General features: G+C 49.5%; 1 protein-coding gene across 3 annotated transcripts in view; it reads left to right on the top strand.

Annotated features, from left to right (window-relative positions):
• Positions 1-2,385: 2,385 nt before the first annotated feature.
• EFCAB14 (EF-hand calcium binding domain 14) overlaps positions 2,386-12,641 on the top strand; it is a 50,015-nt gene continuing 39,759 nt past the window's right edge. Inside the window, exons 1-2 of one of the 3 annotated variants that reach the window (XM_063939540.1) lie at positions 2,386-2,868; positions 9,561-9,709. In XM_063939540.1, coding sequence (XP_063795610.1) covers positions 2,624-2,868; positions 9,561-9,709 — 394 coding nt within the window. In that variant the 5' untranslated portion in view covers positions 2,386-2,623. Of the gene's footprint in view, positions 2,869-2,947; positions 2,983-9,560; positions 9,710-12,641 lie in introns of those variants that run through there. The other 2 variants (XM_063939539.1, XM_063939541.1) reach the window with 2 other exon arrangements.

The following is a 12,641-nucleotide window of genomic DNA, read 5'->3' as shown; positions in this document are numbered from 1 at the left end:
CTAACCTCTGCACACTACCTACAGGTATATGCGGTCCTGACCACCGGCAATATACAGAAGCCTCAACAGAGACGGATCTTTTACGGACTCCCAACACCTAAAAGGGCTGTCAAACATTTTATTAACCCCTTTTTTAATTCACAGGATTTGCGCTTTATATCCATTTAGCGCTCCCTTTCAAACATTTCACTAGAATCCTTCAAAAACAGACTCAAGACTTTCCTGTTTACTCAGCATTTCCATAATGTTCCTTTAGTATCTCCATGCTCTATGTATTTTATGAAAAGCTTTTCTGTACATCATTGTTTCTGTACTATTTTTTGCTCAATCTATCTGTTAAGCGCCTTAAGTCCTATTGGAGAAAGAGCGCTATATAAATTATATTATTATTATTATTTTCCACTGACAAAAATCCCGGGTTCACATGCAATAACCCGGGATTTTCATATCAGTGGCAAAGGGGTATTCACACTCCTTCCCACAATTCAGCCCCACATCAATTAATAGCACCCAAAGCATCCAGCAATAAATAGAAAGTCCCATCACCCCACCGTAAATTTACAAGTACCACCATTACCTCACTATTAAGTTAGGCAGCCCCCATCCTTATATAATTTCCCTGCACCCACAAATGTATGTGTATGAGCCCTCCATCATACAGTTGCCTTCTTACTATGGGCACTCTGCATTGTAGCAGGAGATTTGTCTGCCTCTCTTGCTTCTAGGAATGCTAGCACTTATGGGACAGTTTAAGTGTTCGTGAAAAAAGGTGAGTGCAGTACTGGATTATATTACACAGAAATAATTAATGTTTATAGTCCTTCATGGCCTTTTTATGCTGTAGCCGGAAAGGTATCATTTTATTGTTTTGGCCAGAGTATGCTCCCCGCCAGGATGAAGATGGAGGACCGGGAAGGACCACGGCGCACCAGGACCAAGTAGAACAGATAGTCCCCCTACATGGCACATATAGAGCAAAGTCACACTCCCCATTCCCCTGCATGGCATATATAGCACAGTCACACTCCCCATCCCCCTACATAGCATATATCGGGTGCAGTCAGACTCTCCATCCCACTACATGGCACATACAGCGCAGTCACACACCCCACCCCCCTACATGGCACATATAGGGCACAGTCACACTCCCCATCGCCCTACTACAACCCCAATCCCATACACGGCACATATAGGGCACAGTCACACTCCCTATCCCCCTACTACAACCCCAATCCCATACACGGCACATATAGGGCACAGTCACACTCTCCATCCCCCTACATGGCACATATAGGGCACAGTCACACTCCCCATCTCCCTACATGGCACATATAGGGCACAGTCACATAGCCCATCTCTCTACATGGAACATACCGCGTGTACACTCCCCATCCCCCTACTTGGCACATGTGAATTTATTACCAGTTATTTATATAGTGCACACATATTCCACAGCGCTTTACAGAGAATGTTTGCCCATTCACATCAGTCCCTGTCCCAGTGGTGTAGTCCCCCACCCCCCTACATGGCACATACAGCGCAGTCACCCCTCCCCCCATCCCCCTATCATACTTGCCTACCTGACCCTCTCCATGAGGGAGAAAATGCTCTGTTCCTGGACTTTCCTGGTAATGTATGATTACCATTACCTGTGGTGAAACACCTTTCTTATCAATTACCTAGCTCACCACAGGTGATGGCAATCATACATTACCAGGAAAGTCCAGGAACAGAGCATTTTCTCCCTCATGGGGAGGGTCAGGTAGGCAAGTATGCCCCCTATATGGCACATATAGGGCGCAGTTATATCATAGTTGCCTACCCTCCCTCATTCTGCAGGAGACTCCCTGAAATAGCAGCAATCTCCCTCACTCCCTGAAAAGTCCATCAATCTCCCTCATTCTTGGGGGAAAAATAAATCAGAGATACATACATTCAAATGGGATCCTTAGTGCCATTTCCCTGCATTGGTTATAAGGCACAATGGATCCCTATGGCCACTTACAGTGTATTGAACCTCTTGTAAGACACAATACACAAACAAATCCTGCAAAATATCAGTGTCTTTTTTTCAACAAATAGATCTTACTAACTTTGGGGCTCATTTACATTTGGATGCAAGTCATTTTCATGACACGCCTCCCCGATGTAGTAGTACTCGTCCGCGCTGATAAGTGTTACTTTCACAATCTCCCTGAAATGCATTTTCAAAAGTAGGCAAGTATGAGTTATATTCCCCATCCTCCTACATGGCACATATAGGGCAAAGTCACACTCCCAATACCCCTACATGGCACCCATAGGGCGCAGTCACACACCCTATGGCACCTATAGGGCGCAGTCACACTCCCCACCCCCCTACATGGCACATATGGCCGTAATCGCAGTCACACACCCCCACCGGCCGCAGCCACCGAGCGAGCACCGGGCCCGGCAGCAGCAGCAGCACCGCGCACACACACAGCAGGCAGCCGGTGACAGTGAGACGCAGCCGCAGCGCGGTGCGGGAGGAGGGGAGCCAGGATGGAGCCGCCTCCCTCCCCTGTGACGGGGACAGCAGCAGCCGGAAGGGAGAACTGAGCACGGGTCAGAGTCTATGTGACCCCGGTTCTGCCCCGTTCCCATGGGCTCCGGAGCTCTGTCCGCCGGGCCCCCGCCGCCCCCGACCCCGCACAAGAAGATGAAGAAGCGGAAGGAGCTGAACGCTCTGATCGGCCTGGCCGGGGACGGCGGCAGGAAGAAGCCGAAGAAGGGTAGCGGGCACCGGCTACTGCGCACTGAGCCCCCGGCCTCCGACTCTGACACCGACACTGAAGAGGAGGAGGACGGCTACAGCTCGCTGGGGGACCGGCACTTCCGCTGCAGGAGGTAGGTATCCCGGCCCGGGGGCGGTGGGAGGAACACTGTGCTTATGCCGACTTTCTGTTTCAGGTCAGGAGTTAGGTGTCCCCCCTCCCCCTGCATGCTTATCCCTGCTAGGAGGTAGGTGTCCCCTCGCTGCATGCTTATCTGGACTTTCTGCTGCAGGAGGTAGGCGCCCCCTCGCTGCATGCTTATCCCCGCTTTATGCTGCAGGAGGTAGGTGCCCCCTCGCTGCATGCTTATCTAGGCTTTCTGCTGCAGGAGGTAGGTGTCCCCTCGCTGCATGCTTATCTGGACTTTCTGCTGCAGGAGGTAAGTGTCCCCTCGCTGCACGCTTATCTGGACTTTCTGCTGCAGGAGGTAGGTGCCCCCTCGCTGCATGCTTATCCCCGCTTTCTCTATGTGCCCCCTTACTGCATACTTATCCCTGCTTTCTCTAGGTGCCCCCTCACTGCATACTTATCCCCGCTTTCTCTAGGTGTCCCCTCACTGCATGCTTATCCCCGCTTTCTCTAGGTGCCCCCTCACTGCATGCTTATCCCCGCTTTCTCTAGGTGCCCCCTCACTGCATGCTTATCCCCGCTTTCTCTAGGTGCCCCCTCACTGCATGCTTATCCCCGCTTTCTCTAGGTGCCCCCTCACTGCATGCTTATCCCCGCTTTCTCTAGGTGCCCCCTCACTGCATGCTTATCCCCGCTTTCTCTAGGTGCCCCCTCACTGCATGCTTATCCCCGCTTTCTCTAGGTGCCCCCTCACTGCATGCTTATCCCCGCTTTCTCTGGGTGTCCCTTCACTGCATACTTATCCCTGCTTTCTCTAGGTGCCCCCTCACTGCATACTTATCCCCGCTTTCTCTAGGTATCCCCTCACTGCATGCTTATCCCCGCTTTCTCTAGGTGCCCCCTCATTGCATATTTATCCCCGCTTTCTCTAGGTGTCCCCTCACTGCATGCTTATCCCCGCTTTCTCTAGGTGTCCCCTCACTGCATGCTTATCCCCGCATTCTCTAGGTGTCCCCTCACTGCATACTTATCCCCGCTTTCTCTAGGAGCCCCCTCACTGCATACTTATCCCCGCTTTCTCTAGGTGCCCCCTCACTGCATACTTATCCCCGCTTTCTCTAGGTATCCCCTCACTGCATGCTTATCCCCGCTTTCTCTAGGTGCCCCCTCATTGCATATTTATCCCCGCTTTCTCTAGGTGCCCCCTCATTGCATATTTATCCCCGCTTTCTCTAGGTGTCCCCTCATTGCATGCTTATCCCCGCTTTCTCTAGGTGCCCCCTCACTGCATGCTTATCCCCGTTTTCTCTAGGTGCTCCCTCACTGCATGCTTATCCCCGCTTTCTCTAGGTGCCCCCTCACTGCATGCTTATCCCCGCTTTCTCTAGGTGCCCCCTCACTGCATGCTTATCCCCGCTTTCTCTAGGTGCCCCCTCACTGCATGCTTATCCCCGCTTTCTCTAGGTGCCCCCTCACTGCATGCTTATCCCCGCTTTCTCTAGGTGCCCCCTCACTGCATGCTTATCCCCGCTTTCTCTAGGTGCCCCCTCACTGCATGCTTATCCCCGCTTTCTCTAGGTGCCCCCTCACTGCATGCTTATCCCGCTTTCTCTAGGTGCCCCCTCACTGCATGCTTATCCCCGCTTTCTCTAGGTGCCCCCTCACTGCATGCTTATCCCTGCTTTCTCTAGGTGCCCCCTCACTGCATGCTTATCCCTGCTTTCTCTAGGTGCCCCCTCACTGCATGCTTATCCCCGCTTTCTCTAAGTGCCCCCTCACTGCATATTTATCCCCGCTATCTAGGTGCCCCCTCATTGCATATTTATCCCAGCTTTCTCTAGGTACCCCCTCACTGCATACTTATCCCCGCTTTCTCTAGGTGTCCCCTCATTGCATGCTTATCCCCGCTTTATTTAGGTGTCCCCTCACTGCATGCTTATCCCCGTTTTCTCTAGGTGCTCCCTCACTGCATGCTTATCCCCGCTTTCTCTAGGTGCCCCCTCACTGCATGCTTATCCCCGCTTTCTCTAGGTGCCCCCTCACTGCATGCTTATCCCCGCTTTCTCTAGGTGCCCCCTCACTGCATGCTTATCCCCGCTTTCTCTAGGTGCCCCCTCACTGCATGCTTATCCCCGCTTTCTCTAGGTGCCCCCTCACTGCATGCTTATCCCCGCTTTCTCTAGGTGCCCCCTCACTGCATGCTTATCCCCGCTTTCTCTAGGTGCCCCCTCACTGCATGCTTATCCCGCTTTCTCTAGGTGCCCCCTCACTGCATGCTTATCCCCGCTTTCTCTAGGTGCCCCCTCACTGCATGCTTATCCCTGCTTTCTCTAGGTGCCCCCTCACTGCATGCTTATCCCTGCTTTCTCTAGGTGCCCCCTCACTGCATGCTTATCCCTGCTTTCTCTAGGTGCCCCCTCACTGCATGCTTATCCCCGCTTTCTCTAAGTGCCCCCTCACTGCATATTTATCCCCGCTATCTAGGTGCCCCCTCATTGCATATTTATCCCAGCTTTCTCTAGGTACCCCCTCACTGCATACTTATCCCCGCTTTCTCTAGGTGTCCCCTCAGTGCATGCTTATCCCCGCTTTATTTAGGTGTCCCCGCGCTCGCACTCTGCTGGTGTTACAGGTGCTGTTCCCATATGTATTAGTCACACTTTGTTATACATTCCATATAATATATTCACAGAGAAATCCATATATCCATGCCCTCAAATATTTGCTTGCCAACCCAGTTTAAATAGCGACTCTTCTCTATATGAAGCTAGTGCCGCCAGAAGCAGGGCACATCTACTCCCCAGGGCCAGCGCCCCCGTTGGAACACAACATCATCATATCACACATGCAGCTCTAGGGGGCTCTGCAGGCACCCATAAGATTATAAAGGGCTGCCTTACCATGGTGCAGGGACCATAATGCCCCCTTGGCCTTGTTCTCTGAGCCACAGCACCGATCATACATCCCTTGTTGTGTCCCTATGTGAAGTCATTCAGTCCTGCACCACCTTGGTCATTCCAGAAGAGCAGGCTTGGGGTTCTACTCAACGCTCTACCTGGTTAACGAATCAGATGGATTGTTTCTGCCAGATCTGAACCTGTTGTCCCTGACATCCCCAGCTTTGTGGGGACAATTTCAAAATGAAGGTTTTGAGTTCTATCATAAACTGTAAGGAGCTCGGGGTGTTCCTGACCGTCATGCTCTACCTGGCCTGAACTGCTGATCAAGATGGGAACTTGGGCTTAATGCAGAGATGGCAATTGATGCGATCTGTCCGTCTGCTTTCAGTGTCTTTAGACTACAGGGGCTTCTGTTAGGCAACTCCATCTATAGATGGCTTGGGTGTTGTGTGCGTGACCCACGAGTGGGAATAGTCCCTGTTGGTCAGCATTGTGAGGTGGCGTGATGTAGGGGGAAGTATTGTGACCGACGGTCTCCTGACCGCTGTTCACATAACTACATCCCGATGGCTTTGCCTGTTGCGTCCAAGCTCTGGAACGTTTAGCTTTCTGAAGCTTTGTACATATGGGGAATGCAGTCAAACTTCCGAAAACTGCATTTTTGGAGGTATGACCACATTTTTACCGTTGATGTATCCCACACAGGGTGAGCTAAAGCTGACTATAAGGGAATGATTCTGAAATCAAAAGAAAAACGAGTAACTTTGTAAACCATCCGGCACTGCAGGTGGGGCAGATGTCAAATGTGCAGAGAGATTTAGGATGGTTGTGTGAAATCTAACTTGCAGTGTAAAAATAAAGCCGTCCAGCATGTGTGGACTACATGTGACACAGCCAGTATTTACCCTGCGTGCAACATAATGAATACATGTATTTGCACTGGGAAGCATTTGATACCCCGGCGCTCAGCATACTGGCGCAGGGATACCGACAACTAATCTCCCTCTTGGGGTGTCCATGACATCCCTGGAAGGATAATTAATACGCGCACTACCGTGCCCTCAGTGTGGCGAGCGCAACGAGGCCGCAAGGGGCTCTTTTGCATTCGTCCCACTGCCGGCATTCCGGCTGTCGGGATCCCGACATCCGGAATATCGTAGTAGACCTATTTGCATTCCTTGCATTGGTTGCAACAGATCCTAACTGTTAATTTGCATATTGGAGCTGATTGGCTGGCGCATTTATCACCTTGCACTTATCACTGGTTTATCACTTCCTTATGCCTTCTCCAGGTTAATACATCTGCCCCATAGTTTGTCCCAGATACAAAGGTACTGGTTTTTGCTTTGCTCTCGATTTGTAATCAGCCACTAATTGTGCTGGAACGCAAAGTGTCCAATGCGTTGTATAGAAGATGCAAGGTTTTCTGAAGAAGGATCATATTGACTCCAATGAGATATGGGCTGTGGTATACCTCAGTCATAGGGGAGGGGACACCAAGAGCTTCCTTTACCATGAGGAACCTCAGGATCATACAAGGGGTGGACCAAAATGTTCTAGTTACAGGAGCGTTCTTCATTCCAGTAGAAAGCTGCAAAGCAGATTTGTTCTGTTCAACAGATTAAGGCAGAATATGGTCGGTCAGATGTTGACATTTTATTTGTGGTTAGAGATGGTGAAGGGATAAGTCAGCCCCTTGTAATGTTAATCTGATTTACAGGTTCCCTATGATATTCTTGTGCTGACCCTACATCTGCCATTAAGTATAGTATACAGTATTCCACAGAGCTTTACAGAGAATATATTCACATTAGTAGCTGCCCCAGTGGAGCTGACAATCTGTATTCCCTACCACATGTGTACACACACACACACACACACACACGCACACACACACACTTAGGGCTGTGGTGGGAATCAAATTCAAGGCCTCAGTGTTGTGAGGCGGTAATCTTACCCATTACACAAGCTGCACTGGACATCTAAAAAAGGTGAAAAGAGAAGGGTGTTCATGTGATTGTGGTAGCAGTGGACTAGCCAAGAAGGTTAGAGGTAGTGTTTGAATACATAGAGGCTGGGCGAGAGTCTGATGTAGTGAGAGAGAGCATTCCATAGCTTTGGGGCACCGCAGGAGAAGTCTTGAAGGCGGACGTGGAGAGGTGGTAATCAGTGGAGAGGCAGCGGTCATCTGCCGGCCAGAGGGGGCAGCAGGGAGATGAAGTTGGATGTAAGTGGGAGTGGTATTAATGTTGTATGTGAGGGAATCTTTTATATTGGGGAGGCAGTGGGGTTATTGACAGAGAGGGAGACAGAAAAAGCGGTGTAAGAGAAAAATCAGCCTAGCAGCTATGAGAGATTGAAGATGAAGGAGGTGGGTGAGGGGCAGACCTGAGAGAAGGCTGCAATAGTTGAGAGTTGGTAAGTGTTTTTGTAGCGTTGAAGGAGCGGAAGGGTAGAATTCTCACAATGTTTCACAGAAATAACATAATTCATAGTAGAGTGACAACAGGATTTTTAAGTGTAAAAATCCTGTTAGTACTTACTAATGTTATCTGAGCTGTGTGTTACTCAATACATCCTTTCTTTATCTTTCCACTTGCCTGTGATAGCAACCCAGGAACCTGAGATAGGTGACGTGTTTAACTCCTTAGACCAGTGGTTCTCAAACTGTGTTGTGCCGTGGCTCCCTGGGGTGCCTCGGGACATTTGCAGGGGTGCCTTGGATTGGTGATCCAGGACCAATTCAAATTATTTATGGTCAATGTAATAGGCAAGGTGATCGCAGCAGGACATTTTTTAGCAGTTGGGCAAAACTATGTGCACTGCAGGGGGGGGGGGGGGGGCAGATATAACATTTGCATAGAGAGTTAGATTTGGGTGGGTTATTTTGTTTCTGTGCAGGGTAAATACTGGCTGCTTTATTTTTACTCTGCAAATTAGATTTCAGATTGAACACACCCCACCCAAATCTATCTCTCTCTGCAATTACCTGGAATTACACCTAAATATTTTCCCTCACCACATAACTGAGCCTAAGGCAGACCTATAAACACAATTTACTTAATTTAATATTTATTTTTAAATTTCTCAATAAAAAACTTTTGGCCATGATTCAAAAAAGTTTGAGAACTACTGCCCTAGTCCAAAAAATGTACCAGCCATTTATACCCCACGAGTTTGCTGTACCCAGGCATTGCTTGTGGCTACAGAATAATAATAATAATAATAATAATTTTATTTATATAGCGCTCTTTCTCCATCAGGACCCAAGGCGCGACAGAAGGTGGCTTGCAGTCACGATTTCCTCTTTAGGGTATTGGGGCTAATTCGCACAGCAGTGATCAGGTCTGAACTGCACATGCGCCTGCGTTCGTCCCTGCAAGATTGATAGGCAGAGGCGGTCGCTGGGTGGGAGGGGGCGGTCCGGCAGCATATGGGGGGGTGGTCCGAGAAACGCAGGCGTGCCCCGACCATTTGGGGGGGGGGGGGGGGCGCGGTGGCTGCGTCACGTCTGTCTGGCTGGGAGCTACTCTACCAGTACAAAAGCATTGCCGCTGTGCGATGCTTTTGTACATGTGCGGGGCGGTCGGGCCTGACATGCGGGGTGGACTAGCCCTGTGCTGGGCGTCCCCCCACATGTCTGAAGACTGATCGTAGATGTGATAAATTTAGCACATCTACGATCAGGTCTGAATTGGGCCCATTGTTTTGTTGCTCTTCTGAGGTTTACATGAAAATGTATTTCCAAGCTTGATTTACAAGTAAACATGTAACCAGTTCTGTATCTTTCTGCCAGGGTGGGGCTTCTACAGTGCTGCAAGGTCTGTTACCCCTTCTGTGGCTTTATCGTGCTGACGGCATGCACAGTGACTTGTATTGGCCTCGTCTGGATGCAAGTTGCCCTGAAGGAGAACATTGATACACTTAAAGAACAGTATAAAGCAAGTAAGCACACATTGTTTTTATGGTATGACTAAAAGATGTTTTATTCCAATTATATAAGTACTAGTACGTTTTTTGAACGCTCATTCGTCTGGACGCTGGGTACTGTGACTGAGTTCTCCCATGGCTGCAAACTAGTCCGGTCTGTCTTTTGTAGCAGTGAGAACTGTTGGGGGAGTGCGGGTGTGCACCCCGATTCTCACGGCACATGATTGAAACGGGACAGGTCATGCATTATTATTAAATAGATTTAGTTACTTTTTCACTTAGACTAATTTCAATTTATTAAAATTATATAATTTAGATGCTTAGGAACGAAGAGTTTTCTTGTTAAATAAGGTATTTTTTAAACATTATGTCAAACGTAGCATATAAAACCTATAATGCATCCCAGAGGGCATAAAGTGGCATATATTTTGCCAGCATCAGCAGAACTGAAGAGCACAACACAGAGAGAAATAGGAGCGCTAGGGGGAGGAGGATGCCGCGCGGGTCTGCAAGGGGGAGGAGGGTGCCGCGCGGGTCTGCAAGGGGGAGGAGGATGCCGCGCGGGTCTGCAAGGGGGAGGAGGGTGCCGCGCGGGTCTGCAAGGGGGAGGAGGGTGCCGCGCGGGTCTGCAAGGGGGAGGAGGGTGCCGCGCGGGGCTGCAAGGGGGAGGAGGGTGCCGCGCGGGGCTGCAAGGGGGAGGAGGGTGCCGCGCGGGGCTGCAAGGGGGAGGAGGATGTGTGAGTAAAGGAGGAAGATGCTGAGCCTCTCAGCCTGTATCCTCCGGCTGAGTGTGAAGCACACACCGGTACGGCTGGTGCCAGTGGGACCATATCTAGTGGTATTTATGAGACACTTTTCTTCAGTACATAAATCCTTCATGACGCATAGTTGTATTAAAGGGCTATCCATTCCTGTAGACATAGGACCCCAGGCGCCACATAAAAAAAACATACGTCAAATAGCATATATTATATAGCCCACAAGATTAGTAAATGCCTGTATGCACATATCCTTTATAGCTAAGGATTTAAATTCATTAATAGGCTCACATACATTTATCAAAGGGAATTGTAGGATTACTGAAGACTCCAAATTGTTGGAAGTGGATGAGGGGCAGTTTGAGTCCAAGCTCTGACAGGTTTAGTAGTAGTAGTCAGTCCTCAGTGCCGATGCACTTGGAGGTGAGAGCGTACCAGAATATGGGAAACAAAGGTGTAATGCCTCGGGCAGTGGGAGTGTGCAGCAGAGCTGCTGTCTCTTCTGCTGGAGGGTGGTATGTGGCAACCCTGACTCGGCCAGTTGTGGGGAGATCAGTGTATTCATTGGGAGCGGCCATTGATGGAAGTGGAGGCAATATTAAAGAGGAACAGGCATATCTGTGTGTATCTGTGTTGATGTCTATACATCTAATCCAAAAAGAAAGATAACCTTACAGGAACATAAACAAGGAGATGTGGTTGTTTTCCTGTCTCCATAACAGGAGTAGGCGACATGCAGCAATCCAGCTGCTCTGGAACAACACATATCCGCATGCCCTGCCACAGTTTTGATGCAAGGGCCTTCTAAAACCTTGTCGGGGCATGCTGAGGTGCATAAGTCTTACAGCTGCTGTAATAGCAGAGCCTGCCTATCTGTGCTCTATAATATGGTAGAGCCTCTTGCAGAATCCCTAATCTATTACCCTATAATTGAGTAGTTGTTATCCTGTAATTTGTCCCACACCCAGCTGGAATTTTTCTGTTTGGATATCGTACATAATGGCCCTTATGCAATGACCTTCGAGTTACAGGAACCAGCACGATTTGTGCGATTCTGCCCATAGATTTAAAGCTGCAATTATTGTGCAACTTTCAATCTATGGGCTAAATTGCAGGAATTTCATTGGTTCCTGCAACTTGCAGGCTGTTACTTAGGGCCATTGTCTTTAATCATACATGCCATAGTTCATTGTGGTGCTGGAAGGGGCCCCTTTAGAATGGTATGCTAGCTCTGGAGCTTGGCCCTCATTCCGAGTTGATCGCTTGCTAGCTGCTTTTAGCAGCAGTGCAAACGCTAAGCCGCCGCCCTCTGGGAGTGTATCTTAGCTTAGCAGAAGTGCAACCGAAAGGTTAGCAGAACTGCTCGAAAAAATGTTCATGCTGTTTCTGAGTAGCTGCAGACCTACTCCTACCTTGCGATCACTTCAGACTATTTAGTTCCTGTTTTGACGTCACATACACGCCCTGCGTTCGGCCATCCACTCCCCCGTTTCCCCAGGCACGCCTGCGCTATCTTCTGACACGCCTGCGTTTTTTAGCACACTCCTGGAAAACGGTCAGTTACCACCCAGAAACGCCCCTTTCCTGTCAATCACACACCGATCAGCCGTGCGACTGAAATGAGTCGCTTGACCTTGTGTAAAACTGCATAGTTTTGTGTGAAAGTACTTTGCGCGTGCGCACGGTGGCCCATACGCATGCGCAGAAAAGCTGTTTTTTTGCCTGATTGCTGTGCTGCGAACAACGGCAGCTAGCGATCAACTCGGAATGACCCCCTATAATCCATCCAGTGGCTTCTAAACATCTGCATTTCAAGTTTCTGAGTCACTCAGCAGGTCTGCCTGCCGCCTAGTATTCTTTTAGAGTATCACTCATTCTGGATAAGTGCGTAATAACACACAAAATGTGACCCTGTACCACAGAACGGAGGATGCCGTTTGGATGGGCCAGAAAATGTGGGTGGCAGGGTCATTTGGTGATTGTGTTATTTGTATTTCTCTGACGTCCTAGTGGATGCTGGGACTTCCGTAAGGACCATGGGGAATAGCGGCTCCGCAGGAGACTGAGCACAAAAGTAAAAGCTTTAGACTAGCTGGTGTGCACTGGCTCCTCCCCCTATGACCCTCCTCCAAGCCTCAGTTAGATTTTTGTGCCCGGCCGAGAAGGGTGCATGCTAGGTAGCTCTCCAG

Source organism: Pseudophryne corroboree, chromosome 9 (genome assembly GCF_028390025.1).
Source record: "Pseudophryne corroboree isolate aPseCor3 chromosome 9, aPseCor3.hap2, whole genome shotgun sequence".
Lineage (NCBI taxonomy): Eukaryota > Metazoa > Chordata > Amphibia > Anura > Myobatrachidae > Pseudophryne > Pseudophryne corroboree.
Note: the sequence above shows the minus strand (reverse complement) of the source record. Positions and strands in the feature narration are given on the sequence as shown.